This window comes from Dermacentor variabilis, chromosome 2 (assembly GCF_050947875.1).
Source record: "Dermacentor variabilis isolate Ectoservices chromosome 2, ASM5094787v1, whole genome shotgun sequence".
Lineage (NCBI taxonomy): Eukaryota > Metazoa > Arthropoda > Arachnida > Ixodida > Ixodidae > Dermacentor > Dermacentor variabilis.
The window spans coordinates 159,418,053-159,439,006 of NC_134569.1; the positions used below are offsets into that span (position 1 = coordinate 159,418,053).

At 43.3% G+C, this 20,954-nt stretch overlaps 1 protein-coding gene across 1 annotated transcript in view; it reads right to left on the reverse strand.

Moving 5' to 3' along the window:
* Positions 1 to 20,954, reverse strand: part of LOC142572885 (neural cell adhesion molecule 2-like) — a 297,408-nt gene that overhangs the window by 62,488 nt on the left and 213,966 nt on the right. The window contains exon 2 of the mRNA XM_075682323.1: positions 1,269 to 1,585. Within this exon, the coding sequence (XP_075538438.1) occupies positions 1,269 to 1,585 (317 nt within the window). The remainder of the gene's footprint in view (positions 1 to 1,268; positions 1,586 to 20,954) is intronic.

Here is a 20,954-nt window from a genome sequence, read left to right on the forward strand (position 1 = left end):
TAGGCGCCAGGAAATCATGTTATCGAATAGGTTAAGCAGCAAAAGTGGATGGCATGACAGACTACTCTTAGAAAAGGAAAGCTTCGTAAATCATGACTAACCGTTGGCCCACCTCACACGAACAAACCTGATGATCTCTTCACATGTATTTTCGGAAGGCGGCACTATTTAATAAAAAAACAGCAATTTTCAAAATCTCGTGAACGCTTGAATATTGTCATATAAATTCCGTACAGTACTCTATGTACTCCATTCAACAGATTACAACACGTGTTTTTTTGCTGCCTATATAAACCGCCATGTACGCAATATTTCTTTAGTTTCAAAATACTGTTTTCTTGAACATCTTTGAAACGATTGGTGGTTCAATGAAAGAAAATCTTGCTAAAGTAAGGCGGTGAATTTAACGCGCGCGTTGTCTTGCGCAAGAGGCTTCCCTTAAACTACTTTCGCAGTTGGGCCTCGAAAATGTCTCTTTCAGCAGTTGCTAGGCAATATTCATACAAACAGTGAAATGGTAGCCTTACAACAGAACTTACGGACTTCGGTCGAACTTGAAGCTGTAAGGGTTGCTCGTTGCAGTAACGCCAAAAGGAACTACGTATCGCTCCCGTGCGTGACCGCATTCGTTGAAGTCGTAATGGCGCATTTCATTGATTGAAATGGATGGGTAACAGAGCAGGCGCGAGACCAAGGAGAGGGGAAAAGCAGGGGGCGCGAACAGTGGCGGTTCCCTGTCAATACCACGAGGCAAAGTGCTGGTGTGGGCACACCGGCGAGTCCGCGAATGGTTTATAGGGATGAAGTTAGAAATGTTGGCTACTACTGGGCCACTGGCCTCAACAAAACGCAAGGATTCTTCATTCACGACCGAACGCGAGGCAATCCTTAAAATATTCCCGGCAATAAAGCGCCTTTCGCAAGCGTCTTTGCTATTTGGGGACATATTGTGCACCAATGCTTACGCAGTCGCTATAGACAAATTACAGCACCAAAGCGAAACGCTGTGCACGTCTTGCAAATATATTGACACAAGTGAGCCAACCAAGTAATTTAGGACAACAAAAATTGCACATATACATAAATATATACACACAGAACGATGAACCTAATACTATACATAGATACAATATCTCTTTCAGTGAAGACGTACAAGAATTCTCTAAGAGTTAATGCAGATATGATATCATCTTTAATAAAGCAAGTTATGAAAGCTTTTAGAGCAAATCCCTGTAATGAAGCGCTAATACTGGGCCTAAGGCACCCACCTGCAGCAAGTTATTCCCTCGCCCACCCGCGCTTCCTCCCGAAGCGCCGTTGCCACCAGCGGCTCCGACAGTTGTCTCCCTGCTGAGCGCCGGGTCTGGCCCGAAGTCCACCGTGTAGATGGGCTCGCGGCTGGCCATGGCTGCCCGGAAACCGTATCCCAGCGAAGAGCCAGCGCCGGGGGAGCCGCTGTGAAGCTCGCGCTCGGGGGCGTGGTACCAATGCACGAAAGCGAGGGAGTCGTTGGACAGGGCATCGCGCAGGTCGCACGGCAACTCCGTCTGGTGGCCTTCACGCACGACGAGGCGCTTCGAAGTGCCTGCACGTGTTGGGGAAATTGAAAAGAGAAAAAAAAGAAAAACACTGAGAGGCAAGTTCATAAGCCAAGAAGCAGTGCTTGTTGTACAACAGAGAGGAAGAAATCATAGAAAAAGCAGGGAGGTCAGCCCGACGAGCAGCCGGTTTGCTATTCCAAACTGGAGGCAAGGAAAAGGGGGGAACGAAAGAAGGAAAAAGGGGAGCCAGTGTGTCCTTCGGGCAATGCGGAAAGATGCACAGGAGGACTACAAAAGGTATCTCGGCCGGTGGTTTGCGGTAAAGTTGCTACAAAATCGACTGTCAGTAAACTTGAAAGATTTCATAAAGTAAAAGTAATCAGGTGTTCTACAATCCCATCAGCGCGATTCATATTTATCGTGCTGGGTTTTATGTCTTTAATTACAGACCGCGGAAAATGTTTTCTTTTTCCACTAGGCGTGTAACGAATGCGGACGCCTAAGTGCCCTATATGCGCTTCATTCTACGGCTCTTAAGAAGCTCTCAATATGAGTAACGTGTCAATTCCATAGTGAGAATGGTTGTCATCATTGAAATCCTTAATTAAAATAAGGATTTCATGCTTATTGTGGCAAATACAACTAGACGATTGGTTTTGATCAACAAAGAACTCCTGTAAGGTATAGTACTTTTGCTTACTTCTTTGTTAGCTAAACCTAAGAGCTGAGGTCTTGTGAGTGGTTACGAGAAATGCAGAACGACAACTGCACTGTCACGACGTTGTCCGCCAAAAGAAGGGTGCGTTTTATTTCTTTTTTTTTTTCAGGTGATATGAAAGAAACAAGCGATTACTTTTCCATCCTGTTTACCGAAACAGGACAAAAGAGATGGCCGTCCGAGCAGACTTTCTGCGACAATGGTTTAATTAAGTTAGTTTGCAACATATTATTGTGAAGAACGTTTCAAGTTTCTGTGCGTAGCGGTTTACTTCTGCGCGGGACCACCAGTGTATATCGTCCCCTGCTTGCGTACATGGTGCTGCCTTCTTTTATTATACATTTTTTGCACGGTTATGCAACTTTCAGACACACTGTTCTTTTTAAACTTCTGTATTATGTATTGCCAGGATAGCACTGCTTCTCGAAACCATTTAGGAAATGGGATAAGGTGCCTCATTACTTTAACACCAAAGGCACCAACGATTTGCAGCCTTAGGCTGCCGCATTCTTGAATATATAGCCGATATTTACAAGTCGCAAAGAAACTTTACCTTGCGGTGGATAATTAAAAACGCTTCTGTGCTACAAGACCATTCAGAACAAGTAACCATTCGAGCTCATCTTCTCCTGCATTATATACATCCATGAGAAAATGTATAACGCCATACCGAATTTGCTTTTGATTTTTCAGTTCACAGTGGGGAATGGCATACCATATGAAATCTTCATAATGTTAAATATGCATGGCCATATGGAAGATGCGCATGGTTGGACTGTACGCAGATGTTAACGTATGCCCAGCCCGAGAATATAGATAATGCAAGAGGAGATCAGCACAAATGGATGCTTTTCCTGAAGGATATTGTTGCAGTGGAGCGTTTTCTATCCTCATTCGCTAAGTAAAGAGTGTTTGCCGTTCGTAAACATTGGTTAGTGGCACCCTCTTTCCAAAGTGATTAATTTTTGTGTTTTATGCACGCTATAAAAAGAGACTTATCGCGCGTTGGATCGAAGCTTGACCTTTAAAAGGGGCTGGTCCCAGGATCTAAACATGTCATATAGTCTTGTCTACTTCAGACATTTACACGAATTTATTTATTTATTTATTTATTTATTTCCAGAGGAAAGGGCCTCGAGGGGCATAGACATGAGGGGTGGGGGTGTACAGTCGTGGAGGAGCTGTTTAACGATCTGTTTGAAATGAATAGCTCTCGAATGAAGCGTATAAAATACATGTCAAACGCATGAATGCATTTATCACAAACCCCATGGACCAATTTGGATGAGATTTCTTGCAGTCGAAATAAAAAGTTCGATTTTAGTGACTGTTTCAACTGAGTTTTCACTTACGTACTCGAATTTTTTTTAATTCCCATTAACTTGTGCGAGAAAAAAAGAGAAGCGTGCAGCTTATGAATTCGCAACTCTAAAAACACGAGATAGTTTTGTTTTCTGTACCTTTGCGATTGTCAACATATTCATAAAAGCATTGAAGACCTGAATTGAAATTCTGCTTCCAACAGTCAATAGATATCATCCACATAATCATCCGCATCATCATCATCATCGTCGTCGTCCTCCTCCTCGTCATCATTATTATCATCATCTCATCGTCGTCGTCGTCGTCATCGGCACCATCCTCATCATCATCATCATCATCACCATCCTATTTTATGGCCACTGTAGGACAAAGGCCTCTCTCCCTGCGATCTCCAATTTCACCTGTCTGGTGTTCTCCTAACAAAAAAAAACCTCATTAACTTTTGTACATTGGTGAGCAAGAATAACAATTTTCCTTATGCAAGGTCTTTATATAGGATCCATCAATGTAAATCTTCCCCTTCTAAGTTCTGTCATAGTGGAGGTGTACGAATATTAAGAGGAGATTAATTGTGCAGTGCAGTTTTGGATGGATTCTAGCGTTTAGCATGATTTGTGTGAGGAGCCCTAATGGCACAGGCGTACACGACTTAAGGGCTAACGGAATACTTTAGTGAGCTCCAAATTTGACAAGAAAGGGAGCTGGTCGAAAAATGCGGTGAAGGCACCTAAGTCAGCATCATACGTTATATTATGAATAAGGGTGGACCAGGAAATATTAGGGCACCGACCGAGTCTAAGGTACTTGTAGAAGCTAACTTATGAGACAACGGAGCGAAATATTGCATACTCGCTGATAAGATGGGGTAACCAATGGAGGAAACATAAAAGGGGTGACGTGTTTGTATTCAAGATCGATACTACTTTGAAGCAGAGAAGGCAGATATCATATTGAAGGGTTAAAAAGTCATTAACATTTTATTGGCAATAGAGCGTACAGTAATCAGCAAATAACCATGTTTCCTAACAATGATTAATCGGCAGGTCGTTAATATATGTAACGAAGAGCAAGACACTCAGCACAGTTCCTTAAGGAACACGATAAATTGCATAGATGGATTGTTGGTGGCTGGTTAGGACTTCTCGTATCCGATCGAATGCACGATGTTGGAGATTTAGTAGCGACAGTTTTTCGAAACAACTGGTGGTGAGGTACGTTGTGGAATCCTTTTGCGAAGTGAAAAACGGAGCATTAACTTCAGTGTTAGAGTCCAGTATAGAGCTGATATCATTATTAAAGTGTTCAGGATCTATGTCAGATGAAACTCCTTTTTTGGAAGCCATGCTGGTTTGGGCGAACTGATTTAACGGAAATTATTGCGCCGTGGCGTTCATCAAATAACAGTAATTATCCGTGTAAGGCGAAGCTCTTAGGGAGATGGTGAACACATATCTAGGCACCAAGAGTGGAGCTGTAATCTTTCTACATAAAAGTGGTCGCTGTGCATACGCAATTACGTCATTGCTTCTTATTCAGCCCTACATTTGCCACATCTGTGCAAGAACTCTACATGAATAAGACTTTTCTCCACACAAGAAGCAGTCGAAGGTGATGACACTTCTGACGCAAAAGATTATCTTCACGTGAGACCTATTTTCAGTGAACAACAAATCTCAGGTTCTGTGGAACTCGAGTACGCGCAGTAACTTGACGACACAGGTTGACCGTGTCACACTGCCAGTCGAATCCGTAGCTTCTACAAATGTACATATTCTCATACTAACGTTATATGCAATGCACAGCTTTCAATATACAGAGAGTTTATTGTATAGATTTTGTTACAGTCTTCCCCACACGAGGTGCTTCTTCAGTTACTGGTCTCGTGCTACTACGTCGTAGCATCAGCTAAGGGTCACTCTCGTCGTTATACTGTCTTGCCTGTTCAGTGCCGACATAGAAAATAAAAAATAACCGTATCTCCGTTTCTACAAGGTTCTTGTAGACGTTGACTTGCCTGTTGTTTCACGACAAAATTCACGCAACGCCGGCTTGACGCCTGATAACCAGCTCTGTGTTTGAAGTAGAGTTTTAAGTAGAAACAGCCAAGGGAACAAGGCACACATTCATTCATCCTCGGTGTGCAGCAATCAGTACTTTCGAATTACAGGCACAAGGAGCGAGGTAATTAGTGGAGTTATTACTTGAAGTTTGTTGACCGTACCATATATGTAGACTATCGGGAGCAGTGCTAGAATGTAAGAGCTACACCGCAAGCATATGAGAATTGTTTCCTTTCTAGACGGTATACGCGGACGGACCTTCACAAGAAAGTATTCGCCGTGGCAGTATTTTACACAAAGGCCGGCAATTGTTGTAACGTTGATGTTAGGCAAGTTGACAAGGGTTTCTATCGCATCGAGTACAGTCTGCGCTCAAATAATACGAGATATGAAAATTCAGTTGCATAACTGCGTTCCATAGAAGACCACTTCTATATTGACAGCCTCGGCGCAGTTCAGCGTCTCAAATAAGTAGCGATAACATTTTGTATTTATGAGGAGATGTACAGAATTCACAATTCTACATGTATGGAAGTTACTGCCCACTGGGTTCAGACACATGGTTGTGACCACAACAATGACCTTGTGGATCGCATTGCTCACTCTTTGTCTACTTCCGTAACTCCTCCTCTTTCCCTTCGGTCTGGCCCCCGCTCTCATTTCATTCCCCGAAACTCCACCATCCGGCATGACATGCGTTCCCTCATCCCCCGCGTGTCTGCGTCATTCCCCGCAATTTTTCTCCAGCGGAGGAAGTCTCTCTCCCAAGAGGATTCAGACCCGGGGTGGTCCTTACACCAACCATAACTTGTGCTTCGAGGCAACCACACGAAGACATTCTCCAATGTCTGAAGTGCTCCACTCCTGCGCCCGCAGCGGATGTCTGCCATCTACTTTAAACGTTTCTTGAAACAAAGACAATTCACAAAGTCTTCTTAAATGTGTAAAATTTGACAATGATCAAGTTGAAAACTAGAAAATATTGACTATAAACAACACACTTTATAAGTCACTGTTGCGGTATCTCTAGAAAACTTGCCTGTATCTTTATATTTAACTCCACTGTAACGTTATGCCGCGTGGCAACCCAAGCGAAAGAAAAAAAAACGTAACGAAGTGATGTGGGCTAAAGATGATGATTCACGTATACTAAAAATGATCAGTTCACCACCAAAAGAGCATTATTTCCGCATTTTCGGTTTTCTTCTCTCAAAGTGCTAAGTCCGTGTTACTTCACATGAACAGGCGCAGACAGATCCATAACAAAAACGAACACATAAGAGAAGGCACCTGTATTGCTAAGAAGAGCAGCATGGTTTAGAGAGAAAGGGGAGTAAATTTTCTTGCGCTGTGCTCAAAGAAGGCCCCTTTTGTGGCTGGTCACGGGTATGCATGCTTAATTAGATTCCCTTCAGAATAGTTTCCGCTGCTGTATTCCCTCATGAAAGTTTGTTGGTCACCGATAGCCAAACAGATCTAATAATTGAAATGTTTCTATGAATGCCTTCAGCTAATCACATTATTTCTGAATAAGTGCAATACTCTAGCAATAATACTTCAGCAATAAAGCCGCTTACACGTACGCAAGAACAATGTCGCCGAAATAAGAAAGAGGCTAACACATCGTTTTGGCAGAACATTGATATGTACCATAGAACATTGGCACCGCACGAGGTAAAGTATAAGCATGACGAATAAAAAAAAACATGTGCCGATCTAACGCACACTTTCTCTGAACATAAGCATTATATTGCTCTGAACATAAGTATTATATTGCTCTAAATTATTTTGCATGCTCCATCATCAACTGCACAATAACGGTGCTTGAATTACACGGCGTTGCAGGGACGTATGTGAGAAACACCGCAGCACATTGCACAGCAAGAGCTACGTCATTTGATTTCCCTACTTGGTTTTTACGATAAGGCTCGCTCGAACAAGTTATTTATTGGGGGGGGGGGGGGGTTAAGTTGCAGACGCGCAAGTGTTTCTCAATCCAGTCAATGTATGATTGGGGTTCTTAAATTACATAGAAAACAATTCGGTTCCTCCATCTGTGCGAGTTGCCCAATGGGAGCTGTGCCACTGTGGGTGTCACCTGTGGGTATCCGAGGCTTCTCTCGAACGTGGATGACAATAAAACATGGTTACTTCTGCGGAAATATTCCTTACTTGCAATGAAATTATACTTTAATGTATGTGTTGGGAGGCCATAACTCTTTCGTTATTGTTTACTCACGTTTATTGCAACAAGGAAATTAAAAAAAAGGAGAACAGTCAATTGAATCTGACACTGACGTGCAGTGAACGCAGGCTGTGATTTTTCTTCCAACCTTATTGGCCACCGATGCTGTTACCCTTTAATACAATTGCACAAATCAGTACGAGTTCGCATGGTTCAATAAGCGAAAAGCTTTCCCATAACAACAAAAACTACATTTTAAACACTGTTTTAACAAACGAACGTGTTGTAACAGAAGGAATGCTGTGGTTAGGCACGTCTTCCCGACGTCCTTGCTTTCCTAGAAAGCTTCCAATATGCAACAACCATATCCCCAAATTCCATGAAAACAACAGTATACTGCAGCGCCGCATTTCTCTCCGAGTAAATATTGAAAACAAAACAAGAGAACGCTAGGCACTCTGTAATTTTGTCCTGTGCTGAAGCTTTATTTATTATATACTCGGGATTCAACCGCAACGCTATTCTGACTTCGTTTCGTAAGCGCAGATGCAAAACAGTAGTCGCGTGAATTCCGAAAGCAAACGCACGTGTTGCAGTTCCCAGGAACGGATCGATACCGTACGGCCTGCAATCATTACCGGACAAAACGAACCTCGTAGTGACTTGACCGTCTCAACATACACATCGTACATTAAGCGTCTGCGTACGGCATTGAGTAGGAACTTAAACATTTAGACACCGAGTCAACTATGCTTGTGTATCGATTGTTCTTAATTGCGTGCGAAAACTACACATACACGCGCACACACCCTCAAAAAAGGAGATCTGTCTTCTCGTGCCTATTACTCACGACGAGCTGTACGAAATCGAGAAAAATAAATACAAATCGTGATGTGATTTGTAAACAGAGGCTACTTTCGAGCTTTAGGCCCTCGAATACACGATATACGTTAACGCAAGATCGCTGTAAATTGGAGAGCGTGAACTGATTTTGCAATGCAAGCGTTCATGTCAGATCCATTCCGCGTTCAACAGCGAGTTCACAACACCTCATGGCGACTATCTTGCGCGGTGAACGCAACGAAAAGTGGTCTTCTTGCACTACATTTCGCGGCAATTGAAATCTCATAACTGTGTTTGCTGTCTTCTTGCCTACGTCAGGCCTTACTGCTAAGCCTTGATCGAGATGATTCCATCTTCAGGCTACATCACATTCCTAAGATTCCCTTTCAGCCTACAACGAAAAAAAAAAACGCCACACTGCTCACTACTACCGCTGGGATGCAAACTGAAGCACATCGAACAGTGAGCATTTTGGGGGGGATCCCTCAAACCACTCGCACATTGTGCGGCGTGTTGTGCGGCAGACATACTCTGTCGGTGTTGGCGTTCGAGCATGTATATACAGGCAGCCGCAGACAATGCTGTCGTGGTCGAAGACGGCCGTGAGAACACTGCAAAGCAGTTCTTGGGAATACGCTGGTGCTAGCTGTGATTAGGTGTTTGTTGCACCAAATGAGCTCGTAGTCAGAAGAATTAATGAATGTTTGTTGTAATGCTGTATTTCAAATGAGGTGTAGAAAAGTGGAACACGCAACAAAAACATTGCTCGAAGTTCTGTTTTTTTTTCCAATATAAATTCACGTCTTCACCAGATGATAAGTCGCCGAGTTCTGGATTTCGTATCGTTGTAGTATAAATCGTGCTGTAATATGTCGTATATGGAAGGTAAAAGTAAAATTTATATGAACCAGAATATGTTGTGCTTTGCGCAATTTTCATCGATGACACGAAGTTTGCATGTAAGCATCAATACGCTTGCGCCGTTTGCTTATAGCAAGCTGCATTTCGTCGTGCAATGCATGGTACCCGCATATCGACAGCTCTGCATCTGTTCGGAGAAAGTGGCACTGGCTGGAATTATTCATCACTGTCAATAGAATGAGGAAACATTCGTGCATTCATGCGAACGAGAAGTAGAACTGAGGGACCCGATCTTTGTTAGCCACCACCATATGAAAGCAAGGGATAATCAAGCCAAGCAAATCATAGGAGAAATTATTTGTAGCTTTTAATTGAAGTGTAAAAAATGCTAAGCTATGCAAGTGGACGAATGGAAGTGGACGAAAATACAACTTGACGCCTATAGGAGTTAAATCCACAATTTGCGCATTACGTGTGCGTTTCACCACTAAATATGCTACGGTGGCGGCGGTTCTTACGCCTACATGGATGATTGTTTATGATTACAAGATATAACCCTGTACAGTGTTAGCCGGCGCCACTCAAGGTCATGGTGGCGAATGTGGGACATCGTTTTGACCAATGGCATACTGTAGGTGAAGTTATAGGAGCAGGCAGCTGGCCAAGAGACCCTCGCATGCGACCTGAAAACATTAATCCAGCCAAAGTCACGACTTTCACTATTGCAGTGAACTAGGTAGAAAACTGAAGAGCCCCATTTTCGTTAGACACAAGCACATGAATCGAACAGCCAACGTACTTTACTGCATCCACGCTTACACCTTGACTTTATGGGAGAAGACGCCGCATATGATGATTTGAACTGCCTCAAAACGAGAAGGTTCTGCGGAGTTTAGTTCCCAGCCATTGCAGCTGCAGCAGCGCACGATGCATATCGGCACCTTTATGCACTATTTTGTCGCATTTTTCTTCCACTGCACGCACGTGCATTATCACGCTGCCATAAACAGCGAACGCCAGTAAACAATCTAGGAAACGCATAGACTTTTTTGACGTTCCCTGCTATTTGAACCATTTGCTTCATTCATTTGCAGACGCTTGGATTTGGAACTATAAAGCATTAGGCGCGCGGTCACGTCATGGCGCCGTAACGGATAGCAAGGAAGGAAAGGAGAATGTGTATGAAGCTTTATCATACGGCATGCTCTTTGCTCCCTTCTGTTTTTCGCTGTTTCCTCGTGCTCGCATTGTCGTCAAGGGCGCGCTATTCGCGTCGTTCAGGCCGCTTTCTCTTATCGGTGACAGCGCGGTGGTCGATGAATCAATGAAGGCATTAGAGCTCCCCATAGGTCGCAAAATTTTCTGCAAGTACACGGTGGCATCAGCTTCATTGTCCTCAGTTTACCAGCGTCATTCGAACCTACATTTAAGGCACGCGCAAGCGTGCGAGACAACTCCTATGCTATCTGCTAGAATAAAGCATGTTCTGCTGTGCAGATAAGAAGGTAGTAACATAGTTGAGTAGCAAATAAAACAAATCCTTACAAATATTGATACTCTGGCACGAAGCATGTGGAACCATGCGTGACTTTGTAGAACATGTTTAAGTGTTGCGGAAACGCCTTCATAATTTTTTACACACCACGATCACAGTAACGCCTTCGAGAACAATGCCACTTTTATCTGAGAGTTTGCTCTCGTCAGGAGATCAATAATCAAGCACTAGAGTAAACAGAAGACACATTTCTGCGTCGAACACAGTCACTGACGAATGACTCTTGCAATGGCCATGTTGCGAACCATGTTGTCAGTGTTGGCAAGTAGCGCGTTCATTCAAGCATTTGCTGAAATGTGAGAAAAGGCTTGAAGCGAAGGGTTTACAAATTATACGCCTGCTCAGAGTGGCACTACTTCACAGTGGCGCCAATTTGTTGGATAAGAATGACACCATGTTGGCTAGGTTGTGTACATTGCACAATTCTTATACTTTTTTTATTGCTATGATATAAGGAGATGTTGACGCCCAAATTAAGCCGCCGGCTACTCCTAAGCTCTTGAATGGTTCTATCTTGCAATATACGGGGTTCAAGATTACATATCAAACAACCTTTTCACATAAGCACCAGGACTTGTCACGCAACGTTTTCACAGTAACACTACGACGTAAGAAACTCATGGTACATGCGATATACACGTTAAATGTCTCCACAGTTCTGTAGGAAAAAGTCTCAAAGATAGAAATGATACTATCGCGTCTAGTCTCATACACAGTCTGTAGTCAGTGGGTGCTACATACATCTTGTAAATACATTACCATATATAGTCCCAACAGAACAGTCAACATAACATAATTCACAAACATATACATATATACAGCGACACTGAAATGAAAGCAACAATAAAAGCGTTAATAACGGCCAACAGTGCCGCTTTCTTCAAGAAAAGTATTTAGTGCTTTGAAAGCGCTCTTCTGCAAGAACGTTGTTGGCCAAGGACCCAAAAGTTTCTTTAAACTGAAAGGTGCAGCATCTAATGTAATTAAGGTTGATTTCAGTCGGCATCTTGGTGTGTCGTCATGCGCGCAATCTAGAAGGAGGCGATATATATCTTCGTCTACAAATCGAGAATCACATTCGCGGGTTTCTGCACAGCCAATTCTGTGTAAAATGTTTTGTGTAGGCAGTCCCAAGCCTTAATCGATGAATAAGGGTTTCCGTATTTCTGTTAATGACAATGAAAATTTGAATTTAATATACGGGTCAATATTATTCTTGTAAACTTTCAGCCTCATTCAACAAAAATTTGAATTCAGTAAGCGGGTCAATATCATTCTTGTATACTTGCAGCCTCTGCCAATAAAAATAAGAAATGCTATTTCTATAATCATGTTTTGGTGGCAAGGTAAGAAGCCCGGCAAAGCAACTGGCCGAAGGCAGATGTGGAGGATAACACAGGAGAAAAGCAGCGGCCTCAACCCTCGCAAAATGCAGATTCAGAAAAACTGCTGAAAATATCTAGCTGAAAGTAGCAATAAAACTTGCCCTACGATTGGCGTGAATTTCATCATTAGCTGGTGCCTAATTGACTAGTTTTTACCGAGATAACAAATCTAGCAGTGCATGTATAAGTGGTTTGATCCTTCCCTACGGAGCGGATGTCCATGAGGGTGCCTGGCGAGAATGAGCGAAAACAGGGGGGAAAGCGGAAGATTGAAATTCAAGACGATGAGCAAAACGAGAGCAAAGTGAAAGCAGGAGCCAATGTTTCGACAAGTGGGCTTGTCTTCTTGAAGGCAACATGTGCTGTTCTCGCCACAGTATATATAGGTGGGGTTCCCTTAAAAGGGAAGATGGCGTAAGGCGGGTGGGTGCGGCAAGGAGCGAAGGTGCGTTATCGGCCAGGGTGTCGAATTAGAATAAAGCAGTGCTGTGCACAAGGCCAGTGACACGGCCGTCTGTCAATCACGTGTCGACAGCCGTGTGTCAGCCGGCGTGTCACCGGCGTTCACAGCACCCCTCTATTACCTATTTCGCTGGTGGTCGTGGGCTATAGTGTACATGAAAGAAATAGAAAGAGCCGGTGCTCTTTCTATTTCATGGCACGAACCGGCAGAAACCGGTGCTCGTGAAAGAAAATAGTAAAAGTAAATACTGATATGGAATAAACAAATAAAAGAAAAAATAACGCAATAAAAGAAAAGCAAACGCTAAGAAACCGAACAAAGTGTTCTTGCCTATAGCTGAGAAAACATTCTCTAACACATATCGATGCGCTCGTTTGGAATGCTGGGGCAGATAGAGACCCCATTATTGTCGTCATCTTTTGATATAACAAAACCTGTGTGCTTGATTACAACACACACTAGAAAAAATCTCGTAAGCTTTGCTTACATAAAGGATGTCTATTGTACACACACACAAAAATGCAACTATGGCATTTTTCTTACTGGGGCTCACTGCTTTTATTGAAAATAGAAGGAAAGATGCTTAGTTCTCTATTATGGTGACAGCTACTGCTTTTCACGTAAAAAAAAATATTTAATTGACGAAATATTGTAGATACAGGAAGTATGGCCTATGTCGAAAAGTCTAGGCTAGGTTAGTATAGACTAGTCAAGAGCACTACATGTAGACTAGTCGACAGCTGGTGCTAGATACACTGGAATAGTAAAGACAAACGACGAGGGGAGCTGGCACTACAGACTGTACAGAGTACCGAGCACACGCGTATAATGAATTACGAACAAGTAAACGTAGACGTAATGTCCGAGACAAACGTGCATGTAAAGATAATCGTCTTCAGTTTCGGTGGTGTGAAGCATTAGGTTGTACAAAATATCGATTCCAAGTTTCATCATCCGTGACGGCGAGACGTGAGTGCACCCACGTTTTATGCGATTATCGAACGCAAATAAGAACCAATAACAAATGTGGCTTGCCGATTTCTGCTCTTACATTGCATAGCCCGCTGCAACTAGTCCGATCGTTGCACTTATCTCTGTGCTGGGCCGGTATTTTGTAGCGATGCCTTTTCCGATTCTATGCATTTTCAGTCTTTTCGAGCTTGGCCACTGGTCAGAGCGACGGTCTGCCCACATTATCAACGCGATCAGGCGGCCGTGTGTGCTGGATGATAAAAATAGCATAGAATAAGGCATAAGGCATCGCTACAAAATAGCGGCCCTGCTCAAATTGATGCGCCACGCTTTGCCATTTATGACATTCAGATCAGGCAAGCTTCACGACGATTCCAGATTTGTTTTACTTGGTGTCATTTCGGCAAAAGCTAAGTCTCTGTTATCTCGGATACGTGCCTCATGTCGGACGTCATTATATGGACGATCAGCACATGCGCACAACGAAAACAACAACAAGACATAATTAGGATCCTGCATTTGAAGAAGGTCTGCAAACACCGGTGATATAGTACATTCGCGGGCAAATCTATCATCGTTTCCATAGCAAACGTTTGTGTACATGCCCAGGAATTTTGTTCATTGCTTAATTCGGCCATCTGTAGACTTTCAGCACAGCGCACAAGCATTACTAAATTTACAGCATTCAATATATATATATATATATATATATATATATATATACTTTTTAGAAGGCCTCCTGACTTCCAACAACTTATATCTACTAATGTATAGAGGGTACGTCCTTTTATTACCATGCGTATCTAAAGCACAGTGCCGTAACGTCTTTGCTGCGTTTCAGCAGTGGTTTGGTTTAAGATTAGCGGACTGCTTTAGCGCTACGCAAGCACCGTGATTAACTTCCTCAAGTACATATATTATTTGAACGGCGTACCCTCTCGATATTGCTAAGTGAAAGTTGTTAAACATGGGGCCATGTTTTCTCATTTTTTTAGGAAACTACCCCTTGAGTTACGCTGGCGAACTCCATTGAAGTTCAACAAATGGCCGCAGCGGAAATGAACCAAAAAGCTAGGTATGCGAGCGAAACTACGGTACAGGCAACGAAACAACCTAAAATTTTTACACAATGACCACACTAAGTTATATACATAGCTATATCCCATCCTAGGGCAGAATTTCAATTCCACACTGTGCTCTCGGTAATTTTTATTAGAGGCCAATGAAGTTCGGTAATCCTGCTGCGTGAAATGAAGTGACTGCATGAAAAATTCCTGCATAACTGTAATTAAGCCTTACCCGTGTTCGATCAGGTAAGTAAGCTATAAGGTGGTTTATAGCAGCGCACGTCAGAAATAAAAACAAGATTGCCTAAAAGACAAATTTGCAAGTTTTCCTGTACTAAATAATAGTGACGAACATAGTGGTACCGTGGCAACCACAAGAAAAATAACATTGTACAAAAATATAAAGCTTAAGTCGCCGCCTTCTTTGGCTTCACCATTAGTTTATGTGCTTTTTGGCGCGTTATTCTTGGTAGGTTACATGCTAACGACAATATACAGTACTGATCTCTTTTTAATGGAACTATTCCAACATTAACCCCCTTCCATTATGAAAGTTTGCAAAACAAGCTAGCTAATTTAAGTGACCGTAAGTAAAGAGAGCAATAGATTGAGCTATAATAATAAACCAAGCTTTCAAAATACCCCTGCACCTCCCAGAAAAGCCGCACTTACGCCAGAGTGTCTTCACAAGCAAGAAAAGTTGCAAAAGCAAAAGACAGGCAGTGAGGCGCACCTTGAAGTTACCGTCTCATGGCAGAATGACGTGATTGCTTTGGATGAGATATTGTCGCACCGAATTAATATTTTTGTTATTCGGCAAAGAACATTGAAACACGAGAAGCCAGACATAGAACAAAAAGAGTTTTGAGGAATGTTACTGCGTCAGATGAGCCAAAATACAATACCACACTTTGAAATTTCCGACGTCTAACCGCCACTACGTACCACTACAAAGATATAAAAACATAGGTGTCAGGCCTTAATTATTTAAAATAATGAACCTGTTTGATCCAAACTACGAAAATAAACTATTTAATGGGTTGGGGAGGGGAGGGCTAAATTAAACGACATTTGGTGCGAAGAAGAGCACTAATATTATGCGGAAATGCAGCTGAGAACATGACAGAAAGCAGGTTGATCTGCAGCTGAGGCTTATTGAAATAGAGTTGCAGTAAATCTACATATTTCTTATACTTGTATTTCATCCTCAGTATTGCCCTAATAGCGGAATATTAAAGGAGAAACAGTTGTAAGCGATCGTCCAAACTAAGCAGAAAACTTGACAGATATGACGGTAACTTGCCGCTGAAGTTATTTGTAATACTGTGATAACAATTATATGGGCATTTCATGCAGATTTTTGCTGTCGCCATCGCCAACGCCGTAATGTTCTGTGTAAAGTCCAAGGGTGATAACACCGCCGCCGCGCGCCCTACTCTCCATGTGCGAGTGCAAGTGTGCGAAGGAAGCCGACGGTCACGGCTCAATATCGACCGCGCGAAAGGGAGGAAAGCGGGAAGAACACACCCATCGTTGCAAGGCACGGGGGTGGGGGGAGGCAGGGGGCATTGTTCTACTCCGGCTGCAACTGCGCAAGCGGTGGCTGCGCGCGGTCGCGCGGCCTCATCCTGAGAGCGTTCTGCGTTGGGGGCAGAGTCTAGGTGCGTGGGCGGCTCGTACCTTTGTGCGTGCTCTGTGTTCTCTTTGCGTTAAAGTGACAGACAGCACGGAGATCACTCCGCTCACTGCTGCTGCCGCGTTTCCTCACGCCAGCGTTCTGACAGCGAGTGTCCGCGGTCATCTAGTGTGATGTGTTCATGTTTGCTGTGCGCGCTCTTACCATGCTTGTTAATTTAGTTCGCAAGCGGGTGTTTACAAGTTGATACGACCGATAGAAGCACTATCCGTACTTTGTATGGCTGTCTGCTAATTTACTATAAAAAGTCGCGGCTTCGCCTTTCGGGCGAAGCTGCGACATTTTATGGCGCAACAAACCTCATTATTGCAATATTAGTCATGCCATCTCAATCCTACTACATTATTGGAAAAGAGCCCTGAATCACCGTGGCTAGCGAGCTTCTTTTTTGGCATGTTCTCTGCTGACTGCCCTTCGGTATACACTGTAGCGCTTCTCTTTGCATAGAAGCTTAAACTAGAATTTGGAAAGAATGACTTATGGGTGCAAACTTATTGTTGCTATGTTTGGTGTATTTTTAACTGCGTGGCACGAACGCTCCACAACTAAATATACTTGCTCTTGGGGAACGACAAAGCAGAAGGTGAAAGCCGTTCGATGACAGTGGCGCGACCTCGAATCACGGAGGTTAACGACTACTGATGAGCGCCAACGTATTCGCCGGCGCCTAATGAAGCTGCGTGGCCTTCCCAGCTGTCGGGATAGCCACACACCACGGCCTTCGCCGCAATGCCTTTGTTCTTTCGTAAGTTTACTTATTTTTTGCGACGTCGATTAACTTCCACGCGACACAAGATAATGTGCTCGGTAAGTCATTACTTACAGCCCCAGCTGTCATCGGCCTGCCAACCAATTCTTCGTGAACGTTTTTTTGCTGTTTTTCCTTTTCTGTATCCGCCTTTTAATATGTGCTATGTTCTTTGGCATGAAAGAAAAAGAGGTTTCTTTATCGCACTGTAGTGTAAAAAAATATCGACTTCGAAGGAAATTAAGGCTTCCAGGCGTTCTCTTTAAGAATGAATTGGACTTCATTAACAAGCAGGATACTATCTGGACTTTATTTAGAGCTTTCAAAAATGAACTTAGAACGCTGTTAATTCATTACCACACAAAAGATGTAGGTCACAGCGCTAACTAAGAATCCTTGCTGTAACAATTCCTGGCTTTTGCTAAAAAATTAAGCAAGAGCGCTTCGCGATGGCGTTATTCTGCAACTGCGGGGTAAAGTGAAATAAATCAGGAGGAAGTTGATTGAGCGACCCACCACTTACAATGGTTATATATATGTGTATATATATATATATATATATATATATATATATATATATATATATATATATATATATATATATATATATATATATATATATATATATATATGGGGGTGACGCCTCGCAAATTTATTTTCATTTTGCCTGACATTGCGGAAACGATGCAATCGTCAGCATGACCCTGCCACATCACATCTGTGCCACGAAATACATCACCCACGCTCAACTGTATCACTGCATCAAGTACCTCAGCAGTCATGGAGGCATTACGGAATCAGGGTGTAGATGAGCCATATGTAAAAATACTGGAAGATATCTATAGCGGCTCCACAGCCACCGTAGTCCTCCATAAAGCAAGCAACAAAATCCCAATAAAGAAAGGCGTCAGGCAGGGAGATACGATATCTCCAATGCTATTCACAGCGTGTTTACAGGAGGTATTCAGAGACCTGGATTGGGAAGAATTGGGGATAAAAGTTAATGGAGAATACCTTAGTAACTTGCGATTCGCTGATGATATTGCCTTGCTTAGTAACTCAGGGGACCAATTGCAATACATGCTCACTGACCTGGAGAGGCAAAGCAGAAGAGTGGGTCTAAAAATTAATCTGCAGAAAACTAAAGTAATGCTTAACAGTCTCGGGAGAGAACAGCAATTTACAATAGGCAGCGAGGCACTGGAAGTCGTAAGGGAATACATCTACTTAGGGCAGGTAGTGACGGCGGATCCGGATCATGAGACGGAAATAATCCGAAGAATAAGAATGGGCTGGGGTGCGTTTGGCAGGCATTCCCAAATCATGAACAGCAGGTTGCCATTATCCCTCAAGAGAAAAGTATATAATAGCTGTGTCTTACCAGTACTCACCTACGGGGCAGAAACCTGGAGGCTTACTAAAAGGGTTCTACTCAAATTGAGGACGACACAACGAGCTATGGAAAGAAGAATGATAGGTGTAACGTTAAGGGATAAGAAAAGAGCAGATTGGGTGAGGGAACAAACGCGAGTTAATGACATCTTAGTTGAAATCAAGAAAAAGAAATGGGCATGGGCAGGACATGTAATGAGGAGGGAAGATAACCGATGGTCATTAAGGGTTACGGACTGGATCCCAAGGGAAGGGAAGCGTAGCAGGGGGCGGCAGAAAGTTAGGTGGGCGGATGAGATTAAGAAGTTTGCAGGGACGACATGGCCACAATTAGTACATGACCGGGGTTGTTGGAGAAGTATGGGAGAGGCCTTTGCCCTGCAGTGGGCGTAACCAGGCTGATGATGATGATGATGATCAAGTAGGGGGCATCGTGAGCGAATCAAAGTAAGGCAAAAAACAAGTCAAGCAAAAGCCCATGCAAATGATAGCATTTCGGTTCTTTGGATCGTCGCAGCCACATATCCCACTTCCCTCTTTCGCGAGGGTGGACCGTAGACGACGTGAGAAAAAGCCGCCTTCTCTCCCGAGCACTGCTTCTTCATGTTCCAAGAGTTCCCTATTTGTTTTTCTCTGGTTTTGCCTTCGACACTTTAACTACTAGGATCGCACCAGCCTTTCGAAACGGAAAGGAAAAGTTTTGGGGCTGCCTGGCGTGACGAGGCGAATAGCGCACCTCTTGAAAAGCTTCTCTCTTCTCGTGGGCATAATCAACCAGGCATGTCTTTGGGAGCGTGTTCCGCAGACAGTGATTTGCGCCTCCTATAGGTACTTTAAGGGACCCAACCTACTTAGTGACGCTGTCGCGCGACCTTCGAATTAAATGTCTGCAGTAGGCGAGGGGAACGAAATCCGCTCTGCAAGTACTTTCTGCTGCAATTCCCGAAACTTTGTGTCCGCCTGAGTTTTTGCAAAATAGATTGGTTCACTTCGTATTTATCAGTGAGCTGTTAAGATAAGTTAATCAGCCAGAACATTTTGTGCGTAACAGACCTTCTGATCTCTACCTTTCCAAAAGTTCTATTGTGAATAGAATAAGTTCGGCAGCTCAAGTAAGCATTTTCGTGCGACATTTCTCTCATTTCAATATTTTTCATTCAGTGTGTCAAAACAGAATGCTTCGTTTTTTTGACAAATACGGCATAATGTGGTCTTGAGGGAATCCAAGTTCCACGCGGAGGCCTCACGAAGTAATGGATTAACCATGACGGCTTATGAGGGTTACAATCTCTATAGGTTTGTCGCAAACGAAGTGTTGCCCCTAGATGGGCACGTGATCATTATTGGACCAAGTTATTTCGGAGTACACCTTCGTAAACAGCTTTGACAAAGGATTTCTGCGTTTTTTCTAATATTGGTTTTCACTTCCCTGTAACTTTAGCATTTTGCGTTTCCTTTGTTGAATTTTTCTCAAAACGGATGGAATCAATATATATGTTTAAAGTTGTTTCTAATAGAGAAAGCTGTATCCTAGAGAACAATTCAGCATCAGACAAACATCGCAAGGGAAGTATCAAAGACGACGCCCACGCTTCAAGATCATCTCGAGCAGGTTTGAAAGGAGCGCCGAAGAAAGCACAAATTATAGTGACTACATCACTTATTCTAGGCACTTATTCGCGGTACTAGAGCGAAAGAAGTGCCTCCACCGACACGAGTATGCTCGTTTCTGTACATTACAAGAATGTTCGTCATGGGGCACGTCTTCCTCCCTCAGCTTCTCCTACGAGCCAACCGTATGTACATAATGGACCGGCAAACAGAAAGACGACCGCCGATCGAAGAACAAGAGTATACGCCCATTTTATGCTGCCGTTCGGTTCGTTTTCCGTTCTACGAGCCGTTCTTTGGTGAACCCATTTATGGCAACGTAACGCGGGGTGCACCTTCCTGTATCGACCTCCGATGTCGCACGAAGTCTGCAAACCTAAGGAAGGCAGCAAAATGCACGATATGCGTTTCACCATGAGCCTAATAGTAATACTCTGCCTTGTGATCTGACGTGCAATCTTCGAACCATGCCTACCGTCCTAGGTTACACGATTTGCTTTCGTTCTCTTTTTCGCGAGACTCTAGATCTTTCAC